Source organism: Lycorma delicatula, chromosome 7 (assembly GCF_047948215.1).
Source record: "Lycorma delicatula isolate Av1 chromosome 7, ASM4794821v1, whole genome shotgun sequence".
Classification (NCBI taxonomy): Eukaryota; Metazoa; Arthropoda; class Insecta; order Hemiptera; family Fulgoridae; genus Lycorma; species Lycorma delicatula.
This window is the reverse complement of record NC_134461.1, coordinates 90,342,291-90,369,744: the sequence shown is the minus strand read 5'-3', so window position 1 is coordinate 90,369,744 and position 27,454 is coordinate 90,342,291. Positions and strand designations below refer to the sequence as shown.

Below are 27,454 nucleotides of genomic sequence, written 5' to 3'. Positions count from 1 at the left end.
TAAATAATTTATAAATTTATACCGGTGTAAGATTAGCAGCAAAGATATCTAAAAACATGATGTGGTATTTTTATTACTGCCCTCATTTATGTTTTTATACCAACGGTTTTCTAGTTAGTAATTTTTCAGGTAATGACTATTTCAGATATGAGTGGTAGTTTGAAAAAATTAAAACGAAGTTTACTTTGTTTGTTTTAATGAAAATGTAAAAGACATCGAAAACGTACTATTACGAAACGATTGAATTTATACTTTTAAATAAAAATGTGATCATTTCCTGCTAGTGCAGGCATACTGTAGAAACTTCCAAGAAAATGATTATTAGGTGTGTTGTCTTATGAAAAGCGGCGCACAATAGTCCCTGTTAAGTTATAACATGATCGTACTTATTTTGAATGAGTTGTATTATTTGTGCTACATTATTAAGTGCCCTGCAGCATTTAATAATGTAGTCATTTTTAAGTTAGAATGATTGGCAAATGTTAAGGAAACAAGTTGACCGTTTGAAATGCACCTTGTAGGGAACGTATCTTAATTTGTCTGTGACGCTAGCAGCTAGTTTTGAGCCCTTGAGTGTACCAGACGTTATTATTCAATAGTAATTCACAAACCATATTAATTGTCAATTTCGCCAATAGCAGGGATCGGGGTTCGCTTGTGACGGGAGATGAAACAAGTGTATCCCGCTACGCAGCGAAATTAAACGGCAGTTTCTTGAATGTCAGCACCACTCATATACACGACTAAACAAAAGAAGTTCAAACATTTTTTTTTTAATCGTGAGAATTACGGCAGCGGTTTTCTAAAACCGGAAAGGCATTCTTCTGATCGAGTACCTTCCTTGTGGAGAAATACAAAAAAGTATTTCTAAGCTCTAACCAGTTTACGTTACATACCCATCATAGAGAGTTGGTCTTTTCCCCCAGTTAAGTTACTCGAAAACGGCAGAATAATTTAAAAAAGTATCGATGGTACGTATTGGACCTGCATTGGATCTATAGTTCTAATATGACGCAATCTATATTGCATTTATTTTTTTAAGTTAAAGGAATTTAGAGTGGAAAACGCATGCAAATCCGTAATGACGTGCACGATAACTGTCACCTACTGGTTCAAGCAGTAGGTGGCAGAATTCTTCAATGAGAAGATCGTCAAATTCGTTTCCGACTTCAAAAACACTTGGATGTAAACTGAAATTATTTTTAAAAATAGTTACAAACTTTTTTCCAGTTTCAATAAATTGTTGTCGAAGTATTAACAAAGATTAATCTCTCATTAAAAAGTATCGAAACAAAAATTGTAATTAAAACATATATTTTAATTGCAATTCCTACTGAAATAATCGTTATTTAGATACTGATGATAACGAAAAAATAACATTTGTGCCTAAAACGTCGAAATTGAGTGAGCGACTATGAAAAAGATTATTTGATTTTAGGCAGTAACATGGTTTTATCGAAATTCCTGGTAAACAATAAGAATTGGTTAATTTCTTTAGTTTTTCTTCAGTTCTAAAAGAACATTTCAGTAACAGGATTAAGTAATGCAGTTAAAGAAAAAGATAGAGAATAAAACAAAACTATGCTTCATTTTTACCATATTTATGATGGAAATGTTAAGCTTCTAACACATCGGCAAAGATAAAAAGCCCTTAGTTGGATTGTTTATTTTAAATACGAATAAAATTGATATAATTTACCTACTATTAAATTATTTAAGATTTTGTACTTAGCTTTAGATACTGGGCATTTATATTTATTCGTCTTTATAATAAAAGTAACTGCTATTAGTAAATCAGGGAATTTATTAATTAATATTCACAAATTGTTATTTTTTATTTCGGGGGTGGGGTAACTTTATACTTGGTCATTTGTAATTTTTTACGATTAGATATTTAAAAAAAAAAATTCGTGCACTCTTATCATACGATGTACACTGAATGAAAGAACGGGGTTTAGATTCTACTATATTAGTATAAATAGCAACTGTTAATTGATATTAGTTTCCTATTGTGAATGTAGTATCAAGACTCTTCAGTGGCGCATACTGGCGGTTGATTCGTACACCACCACTACCACCGCCGGTCAAGTCTACTGTGTATTGTTAAAAGAAGTTGTAGAGGTGGAGTGAGAAAAAAAATTCTAACTTGGTTTTGTCTGTGATCTGTGGAATAGGTCAGTCACTATCGGAATATCGTCTGTGTAAGTTTAACGTCTGAACACCTCCGCTCAGTTGCCGTAACATAATATACCGAAATGCCGTCAACAACCGATGCTTCGATAAGTGCACCACCTGATGGTGGTCTTAGAGCATGGTCAATTATGATAGCCAGCTTCCTTTGTAATGGTGTCATATTTGGACTCATTAATTCTTATAGTATTATTTATACTGAACTTCAAAAGAGGTTAATTGCTAGCGGTGTTACTGAAGCTTCATCAAAAGCCGGTAAGTTTTTCAAGTTTTCTTTTTTTTCATTTTAAGCGATTAAAATGGTTTTGAATAATTTTATTGCTGTATTAATTTACTTTTTTATTAAGTGTGTGCTCCTTACATGCGATATTTTTACAAATTTCAATTTTTGAAATTTGTATTTTGTTGTGAATTCAGGTTAAGGTGTTTTTTAATATCACAAGAAATTAAAAATTTAAATGAATAAATTTGGCCAAAATTCTTTAAAGTTACTCTTCTGTAAATAATAGTTAATGTCACTTATGTTGCGTTATAGATACTTTGAAATAACTTATTTGTTGAAAAATTCCTGTGGTTTTAACTTGTCATACGATATCAAGTAAAAGAATCCTTTTAGTTACGTGTAATTCTAAACCATGTATGGAACGAAAAACCCTTAACGTTAATATTTTCTTTCGCCTAACTTTTGTTATATTTTAACATAGACAGTAAATTTTAGTTATTACTCTAGAGAATCGTTATTAAATTTCACATGTTTTAGTTAAAATTATAAATTCAGCATACATTTATTTTGAAACCTCATTAAATTCGTAATATGTTCATCAATCCGAAGATTAGTTTGATCATGTATAACTATATAGTATTATTAATAAATAAAGCTTATGAAACAATAAAAATGTGTCATCTAAAATTAATGCGTTAGTAGCCAGTTACTTTCCTCCTCAACCTTATAAAGTTTATTTTCCAACTAATTTTTCATGTGTTAGATAAATGTAAATGATTATTTCAGAATTAATATGCCTCAGTTATGTTTTTATTTACTAATTGTTTAGGTTATGACCGGTAGAGTGTGTTTATATTAAAATAAAAATTGAAAAACTTTTTTCGATTGACCGGTTTAAATGATTCTTCCTTCATAGGTTTTTTACGTAGGGGTATTTTTAATTTTTCCTATTACTTGAAACGTAATTTAGAATTAAATTTTGGCTATCTGATAATCACACTGATTACCTATTTATTATTTCCTTTTTAAGTAGGTTTTTATATATTTATATGTCCTTCGTTTGATATCTCAAAACGTTTAACGGTAAAGAATAATGCTTTTCAAATCGGTTTAGATTGGTACTAATTCAATATAAATTGTACTTATAAAGTTATGCTGTTGTATTATGATTTCAGACGGTGTAGTATTATTTGCCTAAAAAAAAGGAACTTCAAAGGATGTACAAAATCAGTCGTGCGCCGTAGAATTAATATTCCATCAAATGGAATATTAATTCTACGGAATTTTGAGAAAATCAAATAATATTTTTGTTTATTTTCTTTTGTAAATCATTTTATATTATTCTAAAGAATTTCGTTTGCGCATTTGAAGTAACTAAGAATAATTTACAATATTGAGATTAATATTCGAACTGAAATTAAACAGTCGCATTTGCAAGAAACGTTTCGGTCATGTGCTTTTACTTATAGATGAGATTTAATTAAAAGTGAATTTATTTTCTATGAAACGACAATTCAATTCAAATCTGGTAATTCGGGCTCTCAATGTGGGGTTACAAACACTGGCATTGAAAAATATTATTTTTAATTTTGTATATTTCCGTTAATTATTTCATTATTTATGGATGAAGACGTTAATTGATGAAAATTCATATTATAACAAAAGAAAATAAACAAAAATATTTGATTTTCACAAAATTATTTTAAAAAAATCACAACAGCTGTTTCGGTGCACAGGTGTACAAACAGAATACTAAACTAAAAGTACATTCAACGAAAAAAATAAAATAACAAAATTCAGATATGGATAATATATGTATAAATAATATAATAGCAATCTAGATGTAGAGATAGCAATAATAGGGAGTCTACATATGTATCAGTAATATATAAATTTAATAGTAAATACATTGGTCAATTCACAAAAAAAGTGTACTTATTAAAAGATACCAACTCACATCCATTAGTTCAACAACGGCAAACTATCCCAAGTCTAATTGATCATTTAAAAAATTAGAATTTTTAAGTTTATTTATTTCCAAATTTCCAATGACTCTAAAAGGTTCAGTTTCAAACCTTTATTTTTAACGTGAAATACTTTGAAATTACCATTAAAAGCATTATTCTTATCAATTACAAGCATAATTAGAAATCCTCTTATTATTGGAAAAAAAACAAAATTTGTGGCTCTTATAATTTTTTCAAAACATCAACCAGTTTGTCCAATATAATTTTTTTTACAAGAACCACATTCAAGTCTTAAAATTACTGATTTTTTTTTTAAGATTATCCGTTTTACTTTTGTTATTCTTTATAAATTTACCTAGAGAATTAACAAATTTGAAAGCAATATCAACCCTGTTTTTCTGTATTTTTTTGTTTTTTTTTTCTTCGTTGTATATACTTTTAGCTGTAGTATTCTGTTTTTAACGTCTGAGGAAGGTACTGTGTATCGAAACAGCTATTGTGGATCTTTTTTTAACAAATAATTTCATAGTTCTTTACTACAGTTAAAAAGGAAAAACTTCTCAATTCGACCCGACCGATATATATATATATATATATATATATGCCGCATAATAACATACACACGTCACGCAGCAGCTGTATTTATACGTTGTTATCGCGCGAGAAGAGAGGAGAGTAAGGTAAGAGAGCAGAAATAAATTTATGTCCATATACAGCGTGGTACAACATTCCCGTACCTCCGTAACGCGGCCACCATCCTCACCGCCTGAATGCTAGCGAACTGGTCACTTGTTCGGATCTTTACCCCGAAAGGCGAAAGATCGCGCCGAGCGACCGAACCGCACGGACTAAATGTATTGGAAGACGGAGCGTTATATATATATATAACAAGGTTTTTATATACATATATAAACCTTGTTTATGACCAAGTTGACCGATTTCAGTGTGATTCCTTTATTACTTTATAAAGAAAAATCTGGTGGATCCATAGTAATTTTTACTTTCCGATAACACTAGTGAAAAATTTTTATTTTATTACAAAGAGAGATCTTGCAAAATGTACGAGAATTAATTACTCTAGGTCACTGAATTAGTGAGATCTAGAATTAATTACGCAATCACTGACAAATCTAGATTAATGGAATCTAACAAAAATGATAGCGTTTGGGTAGGATATAAAGAGCTGAAATTCATTGAGTTGTAAATATCAGTAAATAATAACAATGATAATGATGAAGTATAATGATGGGCATATAAAGAGAAAAAGCGAAAATGTTTATTTAGGGAAGAGTGAGTATGAATGAGTATGGGAAGAGTGCAAGAGGTGTACCTAGGAAAAGATAATTCTGGTTAAATGACCATCAGGAAGACAATCTGTGATCCATAATTGGAGATAGGAATAATGGTTAAGAAAACGATAAAGAGTGAAAAATAACGATCACCGTTTACCGTTTTTTCTTTGCTAACATTTGTTGAATTATAATGTAATCACCTTCTTTCTCTGCAGTTCTTTTATGGCCACTTTTGAGTTTTATATTTCATACGATTTCTGTTAAGCACTTTTTTTTTAGGTTGTATTTTGAATCATATTTACTTTTCATATATAAACAGCAGCGTGTTTTATGTTACTATAAATTATCTATCTATATATGTTTTTTCTTTGTAAACCGCAGATTATTTTGTGGTTTTTTTTCACTCATTTATTTATTCACAAAATAATCTTTCCTTTACTAAATGACCAGTTCAAATGTATTTTACCTTTTGATATTTTTGTTAATTTTGCCATCGAAAGTACTTTCAACAATAATAAATATTGCATTATTTAAGATAAAATATATATCTTTGCTGATTTTTTGAAAAGAAAAATCACGTTTTGTTTAAAAAATGCCACTAAGCTCCAACCTTCGTCGCTCCTTTCATTTGGAAGAAAAAAAAAAAAAATATATATATATATATGTGTTTATTAACTTTTATGTCGGACATGTGAACTAGACGACAATTTCAACAATAATTGTTTATGTAATCACAAATTGTAAATGTACGTTTCTTTTGATAAGCGAGTAAGAAAATTGCACAATTATAAAAAAATAATAAATAAAACATGTATTATTATGTCATGGTTGAATCGATATTGTTAAGTACAAATGTGATTATTTGTCGCTGTTACTAACGATGTATAGTAACTGTGAAGAAAATTATTGCTAGGCACATTGTCTTATGAACAGCAGTCCACAATCGTAGCTATAAACTTTGCATTAGAACATGATCGTTATTTTTTTTCTTTCTGCAGGACTTTGGTAATATTTATTTGAAACGGGAAAGAAGAGAATTTTGTAAAAAGAGACTGGATTAGTGGGCCGTATACAGTGTCCGTAAAATTGTGGTGGTGTTTAAAAAGTTTGGAACAAAGTATGACAGAGACTAAAGTATACATCAAAATGATAAGAAATTGTTCACATTTTCGATAAGTAATTAAGTTGTAGTATCAGCGGATGCGCGCTGTGTTACAAGTCAATAGCCGCACGAAGCTCATTAGTCACCATGATTACGACACGGTGGAATTCAGAATGTTTTGTGGTTTTCTAAGTTTGACCCTGTTATACATGTTAAGTGTGAACACCGTCGCGTATTTAATGAATAACTATTTAATGAAACCCACCGAGTTGGTCTAGTGGTGAACGTGTCTTCCCAAATCAGCTGATTTGGAAGTAGAGAGTTCCAGCGTTCAGGTCCTAGTAAAAATAAGATCGTGGATACCGGTTTTCTTTGCTGTTGGGTTTTAATTAACCACACATCTCAGGAATGGTCGAACTGAGACTGTACAAGACTACACTTCATTTACACTCATATATATCCTCCTCATTCATCCTCTGAAGTACTATCTGAACGGTAATTACCGGAGGATAAACAGGAAAAAGAAAGAAAGAACTATTTAATGAAAATAACGTTCGGCGATGAGAAAGAAACGTGCAGCTTACTGAAAGTATCATGTCTGGGACAAGCGATCAGTATTTGATGAGGCCATCGAAACTGTGCGATTGTTTGTATAGCCTAAAAAAATTAGTGCGGATTGTTTTAGAGAGTTTTCATTTTAAGTAAATGTCTGCGCTTCATGACTAAAAAAATTCAGTCGTTACATATAATCTATATGACAAAATTAAACGATTTGAATTCGTTACAGACCTTATGGATAGCTTAGATCGTGGTGAAGAATTTTTAAACGAAAATTTCTCACTGTGTAGGGAGTTTCAAACGAATATATCTCATGTCTCGAAACAAGTACATCGACATAATGTTCGAATATGGGATACTGAACTTCCACATGTCATTAATGGAACATGTATATGATAGCCAAAAAGTTAACTTGCGGTACTCAGTCGGACAAGACAGAGTTATTGCTTCCTTTTCTTTTGTAGAATAAAAGTTACAACTAAGAAAATATTTTCTGGATATATTAGATTGGTAAGAAACGGCCCAAATGCCGGAAAATTCCGTTCTCCAGAATTTTTGTGGCAAAACTTAGCTACCTCATGTTTTACTACACATGCAGGATTACTTAAATGAAAAATTTCCTCAGCGATGGTCGGACGAGAAGAATGGATAGAATGTATCTTTATCTTCTCCAGATCTTACCGTTATGGATCTTTATTTGTGGTTATATAAAAATACAAGTATTCTCTGTTCAAATAAAAAATATGGAGATTTTAAAAGAATAGATTACTGAAACTGTTTCAGTAATCTATCCTATCTCATATCACACTGGATAATATCTTTCGTGTATGGCAAGAGGTTGAATATCGTTTTGATGTTTTCGAGGCAAATAAAAGGAGCGCATATCAAAATCTACTGAACAATTAAGATTCTTGGAGGATTTCTCTTCATTTTACGTATACGTCAAGTCTCTTTCTTCCTTTATTCGAAAAATGTGATCGTTTAAAACCTTATCATTCTACTGATAAATACTGTGTTAACATTGAGGTTTAGTTAATCTTGATGGTGGACGTGCGAAAGGTAAAATATTTGAGGAAGAAGCCATTGGAATACATGATACATATAATTTAGGACGGGGGATTTAATAAATGCATTGAGTTTTAAAAATTTAGCACAGAATAGAGAAAGAAATGAAGAATAGTATAAAACCAGTCGACTAGCCAATGACTAAAAAGTTATATTTTTTTCATATCGGTTCATCCCAGTCATAAGAGTGTTTGATTTCATATATTTTAAATTTGTTAGATGAATTGCCGTGTGAAAAAAAAATTGTTTAAAAATAATGTTATATTAATTATAATTACTGGGGAGAAGATAGTATGTAACAATCCCTTTATTTAAACATAGTTTAATTTGTACATCGCTTCTCCTAAGAAAATGCGACGCGACGTTTTTCACTGTTTTGCTACATTTATTTATACGAATGTATATATATATATATATATTAATCCGTCATTTAGTAATAGTTAGTTTTTTTAATTGTTATATGAAGTGACTGACTTGTCATCAAAACATACAATATAGGTTCTTTTTATAATATATGTTTTTTTTTTTTTTTTATAATATAGGGTCTTTTTTTAAAAAGAATTATTATTTGACTAAAGTAGCTTCAAAAAAATATCTCTGAATATCTAGCGAATAAACAGCTAAACCGTTGAAGGCAGTGAGAAAAGATTAGTCATTACGAGTTAAACTATAATTTTTGTTAATTTTATTTTGTTTATTTTTTTCTTTACAAAAATTCTAATAATGAAATGAGATTATAGGTTAACAGAAACCTTAAAGCGAGCTGTTAAACTTTAAACTTATCGTCAAATATACAACACTAGTAGTAAAAAATAATATTACATATTTTGAGAAAGAATTTTAGTTAAATACTGAAGATTAAAAAAACTATTTGTTTTATTTTATTGTTATTATTGAATTAATATTTTGTTACTGTTGTAGAAGAAGCTGATAATAAATGATTTATGTAATGCAGAGTACGAGTATTAATATTTCTACACGACAATCTATAAATATAATATACACTTGCACACATATACTAGTCTGTAGTATATTTATCAACTTTAATTGTAGGTTTATAAATCAGGCCAAAATATGATTTTCAATTATTTTATATAACCGTAATAGATATTCATTAAATTTCGGTATATCTTAAATAATATTTTACGTTTAAGATCATGTAAATTATTATGAAAAAAAAAGATTACGAATGACCCCAGTTACGCCCTAACATTTATTTATATCAAGACTCGATTATAGATATAATGGTTTTTTTTTAAATATTTTTTTTCTTTTTATAATTTCCATTGAATGTTATTTTTTTATATAGTTTTTTTTTTTTGAGCGCTGCAGTATTTTGAAAATTCTTTTTAACAAATGCCCAAACTAGAAATAATTATTAATACTAATAGGAATTATTTATTAGGTAATTTGTAGTTTTTGTATTTAATTTTGTTAGTAGCCAGTAGGGATAATATATTTTTTAAATTTCATTTGATTATAGCCGATTGATAAGTTTCAATTTTTTATTAATTTAGAATGTCTTCAGTTAAATATTTTATTTTAATATTTTCCCCCAATCGTCATAAAGGAGGTTTCCTCCTTCTTAAGAAATGTGGTAAAAAAGGAAAATATATATACATATGCACGGAAATAATTTATCATTTAACGGATTTAAGGCGTTAGTAGAAAAATAACAAAGTAACGTACTTAACATGCATGTTTTATTATTGAACAAGACATTTCAAACAGTTCTGTTTACGTCATATATTAACTTCAAACTAGTTCCACGTGAGCACCTTTTGTAGCCTGTGAAATGTTTAGACGATATTCAATTCCACGCCATACATTACGAAGAATATCTGGAGCTATCCCATTAATTATACTTTCCATACTCTTTTTAGTTCATTGATGTTAAAAACCTTCGTTACGTGGACCTGCCTTTGACAAGCCCCCCCGAGAAAGAAATTAATAGCTTAACATCAGGGGATCGAGGTTGCCAGGGAATTGATCCAACTCGGCCAATCCAACGTTGAGGAAATTGTTCAAGGAGGTAGTCCCTAATATTTAAATCCCAGTGTGGTGGTGAGCCATGTTATTGGAAGTAAATGGTGGGTTGTCGATAATTAATTTGTGGTACTGTATATTCCCATAACGTATCTAGATAACTAGCGTTAGTAACGTTGGCTTGGCGAAGAAGAGTGGTCCGATCATTTCATAAGCTGTCAACGTAAACTAATCGTTAATTTTGGGGCGATCAATTTATGTTTGTCGAAAAGCCTGAGGGTTCTCACTACCCCAAATCCGATACTTATGATAGTTAACATGACTAGAAACATGGAAGGTAGCTTCGTCAGAGAAATTTACTTTTTCTAAACACACGTTATCTTCCTTCACTTAATGGAAAATGTCTGCAGCAAAATTGTAACGGCGTGAATTATTAGCTTAATTAAGAAAATGTATGTATTAATTATAAAATTAACCGTTGTCACGATGGAAATGAAATGGTAGTTGAAAAAACAAATCTTTCAATGTAATTGTTCTGGGAAGAAAAAAGTACTCAAACGATCACGTTATTTTAGTGATACAATAATCGCTTACAAAATAAGATCGTTGTTACAGAGAGCTGCTTATGGACAATGCTCCAGCTAATCGTTTTTCTTATCATAGTAATCATATTGTTCTTTACAATTATCGATTTATCCTCTTCGTAATAGTGATAATTTTTCATTGTTACCATTTTTTTTTTTTTTTTTTTTTTTTTTATATTCAGCTTTCCAAGACGGATGTACAGATTGTTTTACCGACTCTCGAAGAAAGGTACGGTATTACTTTCGATCCCATGATAGGAGTGTGGGGGGGGGATTGAAAGATGAAAATAAATTTTCTTTACGTTTCCAAATCTGAGGAGTACGAAAAATCCATTCAGTTAAATGGGGGTTTCTTTATATATATATATATATATATATATATATATATAAAATTCTGTGGCTCGAAGATTTCCAAAACTGCTTTAAAAACTTCATTGAAATTTAAATATGCTGTAGTAATGTATCTAAAGTTGTGCATGAGAAAATTTTATGAAGGTTAGTTGATTCGTTCTTGAGTTACATTCAATTTAAGGTCGAAAAAATTTTAGCGGAGTAAGATAGAAGCGTGGTTCGTTATGATGCTGCAAATTGGAACGTTGGCGTTTCTTTATCTGCGGTATCTATTGTTAGCAATATTAAACCAAATTAAAAAAAGCTGACAACACAGTTGTAAAACTTTTCCGCCACTCGGCTTTTTTGTGATGAACGGCTTACACACACATACACGCACAATGTAATTAAAAATATTTATAATTTTATTTAAATATAATATTTTTTGTTTATTTAATCAACAATTACAACTAAAGCGCGCGCGCATACCGTATTTCTTTCGCGCGGATGTGGCGGTACTAGCGGCTACTTTAAATACATTTTTACACTTTAAATATTATTCATTTTTTTAATTCTACCGGTCACCTGTGACGTTACAACACAGTAGTCGACTACATTGATTGGGTTTCAATTAACCAACACATCTCAGAAATGGTCGACGTGATGGTCATCCTCTGAAGTAATGCTTTACGATGGTTCCGAAGGCTAAATAGAAAAAGAAAAAGGATAGAAACAAGACGACTGCAGCAGCTATACGACAGTGCTACGCTAATGCTCCATGTGGCGAGAGGGGGTACTAATGACACTACATCCACTTAGCCACTAGTTTATTTTTAGAGCATTTTTGGGGTGGAGGTGCGATTTTACAAAAATCTTGTTTTTGGAAATATCTTTTAATTGTTAACAAATGTGCCTAAAAAAAAATAAGACCTTAATTAGTAGAAAACTCGAGATACTGAGGGTGACCTTGCTCTACAGCTTCACCCTCTTGACCTTTTAAGTTGAAAATTTATTGGCATCAATGCCTTGTATATAGAAGTAATCTGACCAAGTTTGATCAAAGTCGTTCTAGTAGTTCTGGAGTATATGGAGATTTAGAGGCGTCACTGAACACACACACGTTCATACACTATCCATCCGTGATACACTATCACGGTCCATCCGGTAAAAACCGCATATGCCCAAACTGGACCGATTACCATATTTTTCCTTCTATAGCTATAGCTCTGCTATTGAGTTAGGCGGAAAAGTAAAAAATATTAAAATCAAATTAAATTAACGGAAATCTTGCGCAGAATTGCGCAAACTTTTATTTTAAAAAGTAACCATTCATACTTAAAAAAAACTATAAATGGAATGCTGTTGGTGAACAAACTTTCCTAAATTGGCCACACCGTTGAAAAAATATCTCTTATTAGGCTGTAAGTAGAGCATCTATTTAGATAGTTTTATACGGGTAGAATACTTGACTTAGGTCTAAATAGTAAACCCACTGGGAGTGGTGAACGCGTCTTCCCAAATCAGCTGATTTGGAAGTCGAGAGTTCCAGGGTTCAAGTCATAGTAAAATCAGTTATTTTTACACGGATTTGAACACTAGATCGTGGATACCGGTGTTCTTTGGTGGTTGGGTTTCAATTAACCACACATCTCAGGAATGGTCGAACTGAGACTGTATAAGACTGCAGTTCATTTACACTCATACATATCATCCTCTGAAGTATTATCTGAAAGGTAATTACCGGAGGCTAAACAGGAAAAAGAAAATAAAGGTCTTAAAAGTAATCAAAAAGTTATATTTTAGTTTAATTTTGTTATTTTTTAAGAAAATGTTTATTGGTGAAGTGCAATTTTATAAATTAATTCAGAAGTTATTAGGAAAATAAAATAAAGAGTTTCGTTGAGTTTTTAGCGTTATTATGAAACTAGTTTATATGCTTCAAACTCATCGTAAAATATAACACATTACAATAATATTTAGAGAAAACATGTTCATGAGAAAGTTACTTTTTATATTTATTTTTTCTTCTGAATTCGTTTGTATATTTTTGTGATTTTTATGTAATGTATAAAAATATTAATATTTGTATGTTGTAATTATATTTAAAATTGTTGACAATAGGTTTATAATTAAACTAATATATACGAGTGTGTGTGTGTATATATATATATATATATATATATATATATATATATATGCAATGAATTAATAAACATCATGTTATAATTTTTTTTTTTTTTTAAATTACTCAAACAATTTTTTTCTCGATCTAAAAAATATAAAAATAAAAATTATCAATTCTAACGTTACTGAAACACGAAGAATTTTAATTGGAAGAAATCGGGAGCTTAATAATTATTTTATCTGGCATATCGAAACTGAAAGGGTATAAACAGAATAAGTACAAGTGTAAAGAAATTAGAAAATGTTGATAATCCAACGGAAATATGTTCGTTTATCAAAATTTCTTTACACTTGTATGCATTCTGCTCAGAAATTTACCTATGAATTTCGGTATACCACGTAAAATATACATCAATTTCCCGATTTTTCTGCGATTAAAATCCTTCGTGTTTCAGTAATGCTCGAGATAATCATTTTTATATTTATATTTTTTAGATCGAAAGAAAATTGGTTTTGAGCAATTTTTTACTTTTATTTCTAACGTATTTAGATTACAAGATCTTTTCTGCCTTTATATATTTTACTCTTCTTATTTTTTTTTTCTTAGATGAAACGGCAGTTTTTTTAAGCGAACATTTTTGTTGCTTTTTATTAATTTGTTATTTTGTTGTAGTGAATAGATAATACAGAATGGTTATAACCACGCGAAACCGTTTAATACACGTAAAAATCAGATCTATAATACTCCGCGACCTGTGATCTTCCTCCTCTCTATAGATGAAGAGTGCATCGCCAAAACAAATGTTAAAAGGTCGACACATGACGCGACACTGTTTGTTTACATTTTACCGAATGCTGATTTTCCGGAATGGGTAAATTTAGCTTCATAGCATGTCGCTATAATATTATTCCCTTACGTCGAAAATAGTTTAGTAGAAAATAGACCTCCGAATATTTTACGGCGAGTAGTCGCACATATATTCATATATTAACACCACTGATATCCATTCAAATTTGATTATAATAAAGGTAGTAAAAGCTACAGTTAGAATTCAGATACAGCTAGAATGGACGAGCCATTACTAAAATATAACAAGTTATATCTGAACCTAAACCTGAATATTCACTTGTGTCGTAGTTATTTAATACTGGTATTTGTAGTAGAAGATACAGTTAAAATTTCAGTTGGATTGGTCGAGCCGTTTCTGAGATTTCGCTGTGAAACACATATATTTTAGATAGATTTAATAAAAAAAGCTACCTATTGTAATGGGTACCATGATTCGACGTCCGGAAAATTTCGGCATATCTTTGCGTTTCACATCTCCCAGACCACAAAACCACCGTCAGTTCAAAAGTTATATATACATTTATATAAATATATATTTCACTTTCTTGTGGACAGGATAACTGCCGTAATTTTGCGCCAATCACTTTCAAATTGATACATAAAATATAACGACCCAAAATCTCGGTCGAGTTTGTTAATGGGCAAATCGGACCATTGGGGTGGAAATGGGACACCTTTTTCGAAAAAGTAAAATATCGCTATAAATTTCTTATTAAGTAAAATATCGAATTCGTTTAAAGTTCCTTCTATTCTTTGGATAAGGACCTAAAACTTATGTAAGTAAAGTTTTTTGATACCATCAACCATTGACCCAGGGTGTGAAAAAAATGGGGTTTCGAAGATAAAAATAATCATACCTCCCTTAATAGGAACAATATCTAATCGGTTTAAAGTTGTCTTTAGTCCTCTAAACATTACCTAAAACTTTTATCCGAAACAATTTTTGATATGACCAACCCTTACGGCAAGGGATGAGCAAATTATTGCTGGAATTGTAAGAAAGGGGGCTTGCCGTATACTAAATATGTGAAACTTTTTTTCACATGGAACCATTGTTGTATTGAATAAATTTGAAGTTTTTCTTAACTTTAAGATGGACATTTTTTTAATCCCCTACTTAGCACCGGTGAAATATACATCCGCCTTCCGGCGGGCCGAAAGGGATTTTTTCATTTATTTATTTAATTATACATACATACAGTTTTCTGCTGGTGCTGATTGTTTATCTACTTTGCAGTGGTGGCTCGCGTATAGGCACTGAGGAACTGCAGCATTCCCTATTTCCACTTGGTATTATCGACAACATTTATTATAATGAGCCCTGTTTTCTTTCATTCTTTCTTTGTACTTGTACAATATATAATCCTTAAGGTTAATGTCAGTAGCCAGCCCCCAGTTTATGAAAAAGATACAAAAATCTTTTTGAAGCGCAGTATGGAACTGTGCGCTTCACAGTTCCCAGCGGCGTGGTGTTTGGCTTTTGCGCGGATGCACACATAGAAAGTTGCATGCGAAGACTGCGAAGGAGAGAGAGAGAGCACAGTCGTTACCGCAGTGCCGACCCTGGCATGCTGGTGGAAGGTAGTTTTATTACTCCGCATGTGTGTGGAACGATCCTTGTTCGTACCCTTTTTTAGTTTAGTCGGTGGAAGGAATATGAAAGCGGCTTAGTTATTTTTTCAGTAGTGATCAGCAGATGATGGAAAGCAAGAGCTCTTTGATTGCCAAATCTGTCCAAAAATACGATGGAAGAGCGGAAGAGAAGGTAATTAGTAAAAACTAATTACGTATTTGTTTCTGTGTTCATAGAAATTTAAATTAAGCACCGATGGACTATAGTGTTTTTAAGCGAACATTTTATTAAGGTATTATCTAATAATGCTAAAAAATATTATCTGTATTGACATTTTATTATTTATTTGGTTAAATGGCTTTTTAAGCTCAAGTTTAAAAAGCTTACACGGTTTTTAACCTTAAAAAGTTACACGGTTTTTAAGCACGTTGTGCTTAAAAACCGTGTAACTTTTATTATCAGTAATAACCTACTGTGAATAATAATAACCTACTATCAGTAATAACCTACTATGATTAATGGAGTCCTAAACGATTGTAGATGACAAATGTACAGTTAAATGAAAAATTTAATTTAATAGAATACATAAAAACCGAAAATTAGTATTAATTATAGTATGAAAGAACAAAATAAATAAATTTATTAATAAATGACAATTTAAATATAAAAATAAAATCATATCTTTTAAAAAAAAAACTGAAAAAAAGTTTTAATGCTTTCCTGGCGTTGATTATTTATTCTTGTACGAGGAATACAATAAATAATTCTTGTACGAGGAATTGGAAAAATAATGATACATGAAAAAAATTACCTAAGATTTCTTTTTTGTGGGTGGGGGTAATTTATGAGAAGTTTTATTATAAAATTATCATTATTAAAAAAAATCGATATTTTTTTTTATTTTTGCTGCTCCACCATCCAAAATACATTTTGATTTTTATACGTTTACTATGTTAAGTAGAAGAAATTAAAAAAATTTCCCTGAGAAATGTACAATCAATAAAAAGTTACCTAAGATTTCTTTTTGTGGGTGTGGGGGGATGAATTATCTTGATATCTTATTGTAATTATTAATACAAGTTTAAACAGACCAAAAAAGTTTTAAAAACTTCAAAAAGTTGATATTTTTAAACTTTAATCGGCTCCCCCACCCCTGTTGAAAGAAACTTCATCTGTGAACAGAATCCTTGCCGAAAATAAAGGGACTTCAATTGATGTTCTTCAAAACCAGTTACAGAAAGCCAATGTACGTGGAAAATCATCGGCAGTCAGCCCCTGTACACGCTGCAAGTAATAAGGGCAAAGACATTACCATTTAAAATCCGTCACAAGTCATGTGGCCCACCCCTTCTTGAATTGCCAGAGTACGTGTACTTCTGTGAGGGGATTCTTCCACATGATTTTGAACACTTTCTTCTAATTCAATAGTTGTAGTATTTCTTGGTCAACCACGGTCGTGATTTCCTGGTGTAAATGAACCTGTTTCCCTAAACCGTAAGTCTTTCAAAGGTTTTTTTTCATTTGGCACACGTCTATCAGGAAACCTGATTTCATACAGCCTTTTTGCTTCTGCCCTGTTGCACTTTGCTAAACCATACATTAAATGCATGTTGAACACATTTCCGCAATAGGATATTCAAATTCCATGATGATAAAACAACAAAACTTGAAAAAATAAACCAATGACACTGAATGTTAAACACTCACAAATAAACAATGAGTTTAAATTACTTTAAAAATAATTTGATTTTATTTTTAAATATGTGCATTGCATTTTTACATTGTTAACATGATCAGCAGTAATAGTCGTTGTGTAAAATTATTTAAAACTGAAAAATTAATATAAATTGTTTTATTATTATTTAATATTAAATTTTATCGTGAGGAAATTATTACTTAATTTGATACTAATTATAATACTACGTAGAATTAACAATAAATAAAAACAATTAATATTTAATCGAATTGAACTAAATTGGATGACATGAAAACAGACAAAAAACTGCAACATTAATTTTCTGCCATAACTCGGCTATTTGTTAACCGATTTAAAAAAATATAACGTCGTTTTGTTCAAAGTAAAGAGCTTAATATTTTAGCAAAAACATACATTTTGATAAAACTAATATTTACGGAGATATAACAAATTGAAAAATAAACATGGCCGCCATTCTGTAATTTGCTAAGGTATTTAGTCCTGATTTTTTTCTAATTTTGAAACTTTATTACCAAGACGCACGCCAGATATTAATGTGATTCCTCTATCCGAAACTTAATATAAATTTTTATATAAAAATAAAAAAATAGCGGTAAGGGAGAGAACGAAGGAGAGATTGCCATTTTTTCTACGGATATTTTTTGTTTAGTTTAAAAGTAGAATCCGAAAAAGTATAACGAGCCCACCATTTTAGAAACACTCTGTATGTGTAGTACAGGTGTCCCACGAAGAAACGGAGAAATTTTTGGACATATTCTACTGGTGAAAATAATGAAAAATGGTCATAGGTCTGGAAACGCTTTGTTTTCAAGTTACGGCTAGCGAAAGATTTCTAAATAATTTTTTTTGTTCGTTTAACAAAGCTATTTTACTATAAACTTAAAAAAAACTTGTTTTTCGACTCCGAAATTTGTGTTTTACGTCGGATATCTTAAAAACTGCAGGAGTTATAGTTTTGGGACCTGTTTTATCCTATTTCACAGCTCAAATTATATAAGAAACCACCAACTTTACTCTTTAATTCGAGTCTCAAAAATTAAAATTGACTTCTTTTTATTAGAAATCTTTCGTTAGCCGTAACTCGAAAACGGAGCGTTTCCAGATCTATGTTTATATGAACGTTTTCATTATTTTCAGAACATCTCCTGAAAGTTTCTCTGTTTCTTCGTGGGATACTTTTGTATATATACAAGTATAAAGAATGTATTAGTTTTTATTAGAATATATAAGGCAGACTGTTGGGGATCCAATAAATAAATAAATATTTATAGTGATTGTTACACAAATATACTTGTAAATACGAGTATATAGATTTGGTCAAGAGTGGGTAATGTGCTAACCTAAAATAAGAAATGCGCCCGGCATTTGCCTGGAAGTATCACGAAGTATTCAGTTCGAAAATCAGTTAAAGTATTTATTTATTTATTAATACTTTGATAAATGAATAAATCTGGTACAAAATAAAATAACAATTTGGAAAATGTTAATTAAAATCAAATGCATGTTACTTGTGTACATTAAGATATGCAGAAGATTAGACGTTTTTTAAATTAGTATTATTTAAAAATTCATCAACGCGGTTGATGAATTTTAAAGGCGGTGAATTAAAAAAATAAAGGATTAACATAAAAAGAAAGGAATAGATAAAAGATCAAACCCATGGAATGACTGCTGGAAAAAAATACAGTTTGAGTGTAAATGAAAGAATGACAAAAAACACGTACAACTTTTTTTTTGCTTTTGAAATCGGCGTCAGATTTAAAAAAAAAAACAACTACAGAAAATTGTTTCACTATTGGTAAATCTGTTTTATGAAAACGCATTAACATTGATTTTTGTTTGAACTGATTGTGACAGAAGTGTAATGTCTAGAATAGTGTACGTTCAACCAGATTAGATAAATAAAATAAATTCCGACTAAATATTTTGAATTAAATTAATTTTTGTTTTTATTATAATTAATTAATTTTACCTACCAACATTATTGAGTCATAGTGTTGCGAAAACATAGTTTCATTAGTTCGTTTTATCTTTGCCGATTAGTTTGAGACTCTATTCATAATTATTAAATCATAATTAAATTACAGGGTTGTCTTTCTTTATTTTCTTGTCTCCTATTAAGTTACGCAGTTTCACGCAATACTTAATTTTTTTTTTTTAATTGAAGGAAAACTAGAAAAATATTCTTTTTCTTTGTATTATTTTAACATTACAGACTTTTCTCCATAATAAAGATTAATAATTCTGTATACTAAAATAATCTCTATAATTGTCTTTTCACACTTTTATCGCTTAATTTGGGTGTTCTTGGATTTACAATTGACCATTTTTCAGCTTTAAATTGTAATTTTGTTATGTATTAAAAAAACGTTATGCTCGTTCTGAAAACCTGAGTATGTAACAATGAAAACAACCATCTTTTTCTCATGGATAAATTTATATTTGTGAATAAATGCTGTAATTGTTACAAGAGTCTACTTCTTAAACAGCGATTCACAACAGTAGTTACTCAACGATTGTTATTACGTGATATTACTGTAATCTTTCCCTCCTTAGCAGTTATTTTAAAAGGGTTTTATTTAAATAACATGTCATCGTATTAATGGTTATTTTTAGTACTACACACATTTCTTATTCCGCTTAGCAAAACTATTTTTTTTTTTTTTTTTAAATGACCATTCCCGAATGAAACAGTTAGCAGATAATAAATCTGATAATAGGAATGCCAAAATTGGTTTAAATGCCCAAATTTGATTAGGAGAACCAGAAAAATTTAATTATCAATTAATCAATAAGGTTTTATTTTTTTTTAAATATTATTTCCACATTTCATACAAAGCGTAAAGTTGGCGTAAAATGTAGTCAAATCAGGTTAGGCCTACTAGACCCACCGGGTTGGTCTAGTGGTGAACGCGTCTTCCCAAATCAGCTGATTTGGAAGTCGAGAGTTCCAACGTTCAAATCGTAGTAAAGGCAGTTACTTTTATGCGGATTTGTATACTAGATCGTAGATACCGGTGTTCTTTGGTGGTTGGGTTTCAATTAACCACACATCTCAGAATGGTCGAACTGAGACTGAACAAGACTACACATCACTTACACTCATACATATCCTCTGAAGTAATACCTGAACGGTAATTCCCGGAGTCTAAACAGGAAAGAAAAGGTTAAGCCTATTAGAAAAGTAATAGGGAAATAAAAATTGGACTATCTTCAATTTTAATTTTCCCGTCTAGATAGCGATATAGCTCTAGAAGGGAAAGTATTTTAATTAACTTATATAGCTTAACTCAATAGCAGAGCTATAGCTATAGAAGGTAAAATATGGTAATCGGTCCAGTTTGGGCATATGCGGTTTTCACCTGATCTTTACGTTTTGACACCTAAGGAACTCAAAACTCCGGATGGAAATTTTCCGGATGTTAATGTACGTATGTCTATTCGGTGTTTGCCTTTAAACCACCTTATATCTCCAGAACTAGTGGCCCAGTTTTGACCAAACTTGGTCAGATTACTTTTATATATGGGGCATTGATGCCATTAAATTTTCAACTTAAAAGGTCAGGGGGTAAGGCTGTAGAGCAAGGTCACCCGCAGTATCTCCATATTTCGCTTAAATAAGATCATATTTTTTTAGGCACATTTGTTAACAATTAAAAAATAACAATTTTTGAATAATCGCACCCCCACCCCAGAAAATGCTTTTCTAGTCGTCTGTTATATTGTGAGGTCACAGGTGAGAGATAGAATTAAATAAATTAATAACATTTAGAGTATAAAATGTAACTCGGTTTGGCTGGGTCTCGAACTCGATCTCCCGGTTGACTCGGTACCTGGTACGTTAAGCCTCGCGGCTGCGTCAGTCTGCCGACTGTAGTAGCGAAATTTGTTCTTTATGTAAGTTGTGAAATTACTTTAGTTAATGCCAACCGCCGCCGCTAGTACCCCCATACCCGCACGAATTAAATACGGTATGCGTGCGCGCTTTAGTTAGAATCATTGAATTAAGTAAACGAAAAAATATTACATTTAAATAAAGTAGTAAATATTTTTAATTAATTTGTACAACTGTGTGTAAGTCGTGCATCAGAAACAACCCACAGTTGTTTCTCGGAACGCGACTTTAGCCGCCTGACGGGAAAGTACTACAACTGTGTTGTCAGCTTTTTTTACAGTTACGAGTATTATGGAGCGAGTTATTAGGATTCAAATTCAACGACAAAGATGTAATGCGATTAGTTTAATTTCTGTAAAATTATATTTTTTCTTATAATTTTAACAAAATTTCATTATTTTACTGTACGTTATGTTTATTTAGAGAGTTTTCCTCGTTTTTATTAAAGCTAATATCATAAAAGTATTTATTTTTATAAACTACAGTCATTCACGGGAACCGGATGTTTTTAAAATAATCATAAAAAATTGAATATTTACTTAAAAAAAGTTTTATTGGTACTGAAACACTTATTAAAATCAAAGCATTTGTTACTTACTCATGAACGAAAAATTATGTCCGGCGAGTGATGTCATTTTGGGCAATGCATTGTTGTAGCCTTTCACGGTAACTGGCCTCAATTCTTTGCAGCATGTCTACATCAATCTGGGTGACGTGATGACGAATTGCGATCTAAAATAGGTCCTCCAATGTACGCGGTTTATTGCCGTACACACGCGATTTCTGAAACCCCCACAGAAAAAAATCACAACTACTCAAGTCGGGGGACCGAGGGGGGCCAAGGAATGTCACCGAATCTGGAAACGATCCGTCCCGGAAACAAGTTACGGAGAACAACCATCGTTGCTCTCGCTGTGTGCGCTGTAGCTCCATCCTGCTGGAATAACACATTTTGAAAATCGATTTCCCGGTTTCGTAACTCAGGGATGAAAAACGTATTCAACATCGCAATGTAACGATCAGCTGTTACAGTTACGGTAGCGTCATTTTCTTCAAAAAAATACGGTCCAATAACACCGACCTTTCCTATTGCACACCAGACAGTCACCTTTGGGCTATGAAGGTCTCTTGTGAAGCTGGTGTGGATTTCTTTATGCTCAATACCGGCAATTCTGTTTGTTAACGAAGCCATTCAGATGAAAATGGGCTTCTTCACTCATTAACAATAACAAATTTTCATTTTCTTCAAAAATGGTAAGCATTTGTCGACAAAATTTTAATCGCTGCGTGAAATCTTGCTCGTTTACTGCTGCACGACGGCTATCTTGTAAGGATGGAAATGCAGGTCTGTATGCAGAATTCATCTTACCGTACTTGTGCTCATTTGAAGCGCTGCTGAATGCCTCTGAATAGAGCGGCGTGGGCTTCTGACAATGGCTTCCCTTACTCGTTCGATGTTCTCCGGAGTGCTAGCAGTTTGTCTGGGACCCGGTGGTTTTTTCTTCAATATTCAACCGCTTGTTCGAAGGTTGTTTACCCGTCGCAATATTGTGTTACGAGAAGGGACACTTGCATTACGATGGATATTAAACTGACGGCGGAAATCTCGCTGAACAGCAGTTACGGATTTGTCATTTCGCACAAAACTGTCATACGCGTACAGGCGTTGGTCTAGCGTCCACGGCTCCATCTCAACGACTAAAATGTAAATGCTATGAACAAAGGAAACGTCAAACACCAGCCACGTGCCCCTCCCACTACGAACGCCCGATTACAATCCACTTCAAAAATGGGGTGAAAAACAGGGTGAATGACCCTGTATCAGCATAAACGTTATTTATCATTAAATGTTTAAAAATTGAATACTTTTGTTGAATAATCTTTTTTTTTTGTTGTTGTAAGATGTTGCACTTAATATAATTCAAGAGAATTTCGGATTTATTTTTTCTAAAAAATGAAGTGAAGTGGTTTTCCTCTCCCATCTTCACTGAGCTATAGTTTCATATCAGCATGCTAAACTCATCGAAATTCAAGCGATAATCATTTCTGTTAATTTTACCTCCACTGTGTTTATCGCAAGGACTGATTTATAATAAGCATCATTACTCTTAGAAAAAGCACCTCATAATTGGTGCAACTTGAACCTCAAATAATTTACTGCATTAAGTCTAAAAACTGAAATAGGTAGTCTAAAGAAACTACTTTTGTTCTTCTTTCTATGGGAAAAGGTAAATTTATTAAAAAGAGAGATACATTAATTATTTTAAAAGAAATACACTTTTATTAATGCAGTTTTGTTGTAAAGCTTAATTAATAAACATCAGTTCAAAACGAGCGATATTTACTGTTGATAGCGCTATTAATAAATAAATACAGCCCTACGAAGTTTTAATTATAAAAAAGCTAGCGTGACCACTGTTTTGAAATTTGAAAAACAAGATTTTCAACATTAATTTTTTTTCATAAAAATTATTGGTTTACATGTGCATACAGAATATTATTAAAGTACCTCTTGAAATACGAATTTTAATATACTGAGTTTCCTTTTTTGTTAAAAAACCTTAAAACATCGGACATTTTCAAACATGTTTATCGGAACTTTGTAACTTATTTTTTACATAACGAATGTACTACCAAAATCTTTCCGTCTATTACAGTGACACTCTGCTTATACAATTGGTTAACTTAAATTCAATATTTATTTATTTCCGTTAATGCCAGATTAAGTTTTATAAATTATGGAAAATTCCAAACCTTATCGGGATTTGAATCCAGAATGAAACTTTCGGATGAATGACTGAAAAGCTTTTCATGATTAAACAATTTTTAATTTATTTCTTTTAAAAATGGCCAAACCTTTTTAATATTATAGGCTTGTAAATGATAAGAATTATGTTTGAAAAGATTTTATTAAAATTGCTTTAATTTCATATTGGGATATTAATTTGTAATTTAAATATTCGAAAGAAAAATAATAATTTTATTAAGTGATTTTATTGGTAATTTATTTAAAATTAACTCAATCAACTTCCTCCCTGATTTCAAATAAATCTGTTTATTTTTTTTTTTATATATTTTATAAAGGTTCAGTAAAATTGGTCTCAATTTCCAACCAGCAAAAACTGATTTCATTTTAGCTAGTAAAAGAAAACTAATATTTTTCGTTTTTTTTAGGTTCGGTTGAGATAGATAAAGATATTATTTTTTTGTTTTCTGAATAATAGTGTTAATAATTTATTCATTACTGTAATGAAACCGAGTAGTTTGTATATATTTTATTGAGCTTACATTACATTATTAACTGCTGTTTTGTGATTTTGTTATTGGAAAAAAAATTTTAGATAAAATTTATATACATTTTGTAGTCATACTAAAAAGCATGTGTTTATATATATTTTTGTTCTTTTTAATGTACAATTATAACAAAAATTGTGATGTGATATAACGTGTTATCAATCATTGTTAATAGATATTAGTTGTCAGTATTATAAATACTTTGAACTTCATAGTTCAGAAAACGATTATCTTTTATCTGTCCTCAATTATTGTATTTTTATGTAATTATAAAAAGTATGTATATCTTTACTAGTAAAAACGAGTAGTCCATGTCTTTATTCTGAAGGTGTCGAAATGAATAAGACATATTCTATCAGGAAGTATTTGTGCCATGTCTGATGCTGTTTAATTAAATATTGTAGGCGCGTAACTCAAGACACAAGTCATTCTTGAAAATAGCTTAGTTATCTCAAGACTAAGAGGAACCCTTAGCAAAAGAGCTTTTGCTATTCATTTTGCCGTCTTCTTCATTGATCTGAATATAATATTACACCGTCACTCCAGTCACCACACTCCCTAGACAAAGAAATTCGTGTTCGATTTTGGATAGTAATATCCAGACTATTTATTTAAAATCCCTTAAGATATTATCTTTAAAATATCACTAATTTGGTCTGATAATAAATAAAATTATAAAATGTGTTACTAAACCCAAACTTATGTTCACTGTATGATAATTTTGTAATTTATTTATCATCTTTCCCTTGGCAATTGTATATTTCATTCATTAGAAGGTTGGGCAAAAACTGTTGGATTTGAATTTTTCTAAAACAGTCCTTGATTTTGACATTTATTTTGATGAACGCATGACTTGGGTTAAACATTAAAAAGTCCGGAAAACTATAATTTTATATATATATATATATATATATATATATATACGAGGGTAAGTCAATTATTAAGTAGATGGTAGCATTGTTTGGGTTTTCAAAAGTAATGATTTTTTTATATTAATCAATGTACTGTTACTGATTTACTGTATAATTGGTCAGTTCATGTATTGGTTAATTTATTAGTTTGATCCAGGATTCAATTCCCACTACTTGTGTATATATGTGTGCTTGTGTGTACTTACATTAATTGAAAGCTTAGTTTTATTGGTGTATTTATTTCTCAGACCTTTGACACGGTCAGCTTTGGCAGATTTTGTCTTTAAATTAGGCATTTTTCATTAGATGGTTAATTTCATTTATCTTTACACCGACTATAATATTAAGAGTCTTATTTATTTTATATTAATTAATGTTAATAAATGGTCGTGGGATGAAACAATCTGAATTAAGGCAATTATTAATATCTAACCCATTTTGTGTAATTTATAGTTTAATTAAAGATAAGTTTAAGTTATTAAAGATATTTATAATGTAGACAATTTTATCACATAATATATTAGCCAAAAATAATTACTATTTAAAATATATATATATATATTCATAAAAATATTAATTATTGAATGAAGTACATGTGTAGTTTATATACATACATAATGAACATAATTTACATAATGAATGTTTCCTGTATGTATTCCGATGTGCCACAATGTAGTACACTACTTTCTGAAAATGTTTTATTTAGGTTACAATTATAATTTTATACATTTCTCAATAAGTTTTTCTCTGATCAAAGATATATTTTAACTTACATATGATAGTAGTTCAGTAACATTCCTGTAAAAAAAATTGCTCATCTGACTAAACTAAATTTATTTACAAAATGTTTAGCAGATTAGTTTAAATTTACTTTCAATGTTTTATATAAATTATATTTTCTGAATTTTATTGTACCAAATGATTCATTCAGAACTATTACCAGTGAATAAGTTTATACTGCAGTTATATTATTTTTATATTATAATGTTTGTAACTTTTATTTCCTTTATTATGTAGAACAAAATTGTGGGAAGTATTACTGTGTTAAAAATAAATATTTATTTAAATTAAAAAAAACTTATATATATTTAAATTCTTAATTTCACAAACATGGTACTGCTGATATGTTAAATAAATTAATTAATGACTAATATAATCCACTCTAACAGCACGTTGATTTGTTCTTTAGATCTTTCGGTTTACTTGGAAGCCATCATCAGGAGTTAAAATTAATGATTTAAAGTCAAAGTTTAAAAATTCATAGTTAAAATTTTAAAAAGTCATGACTGTTCCGGTCCTACTTGTATACTGAACTCATGAGTATACTAGTAGGAGTGGGAGAGTTATGACTTTTTAAATTTAACTATGATTTTTTAAACCTCAACTTTAATGCATTAATTTTTACTCCTGATGATGGCATCCAAGTAAGCCCAAAGATATAGAGAACATATATACATGCTGGTAAGGTGGATTATATTAATTGTTAGTTTATATATATTTAAATTCTATTGAATAAACCACTGAGTACAGAATGTTGAAATAAGACGTATCTTACTTTAATTTTTCATAAAATTACTTTTGCAGGATCCTGCATTCTCAGGCATGATTGAAATAATTCCATTATTGCATGATAAAAATTTAAAAATAAAAATGTTAAAACAATGAAAATTGCATATTAATTTACATGAGTGCTGCTATCTGTTGCAGTTTTTATAAGACCATCTCGCCCAAACACTACCTGATAGTTTAGCAAATTGAAATTTTGTTTTTATTTAAATATGTAATATTTTTCT

General features: G+C 30.5%; 1 protein-coding gene across 1 annotated transcript in view; it reads left to right on the top strand.

Moving 5' to 3' along the window:
- kar (monocarboxylate transporter 10-like protein kar) overlaps window positions 1-27,454 on the top strand; it is a 116,084-nt gene that overhangs the window by 22,904 nt on the left and 65,726 nt on the right. Inside the window, exon 3 of the mRNA XM_075371579.1 lies at window positions 2,175-2,445. Coding sequence (XP_075227694.1) covers window positions 2,256-2,445 — 190 coding nt within the window. The 5' untranslated portion in view covers window positions 2,175-2,255. The remainder of the gene's footprint in view (window positions 1-2,174; window positions 2,446-27,454) is intronic.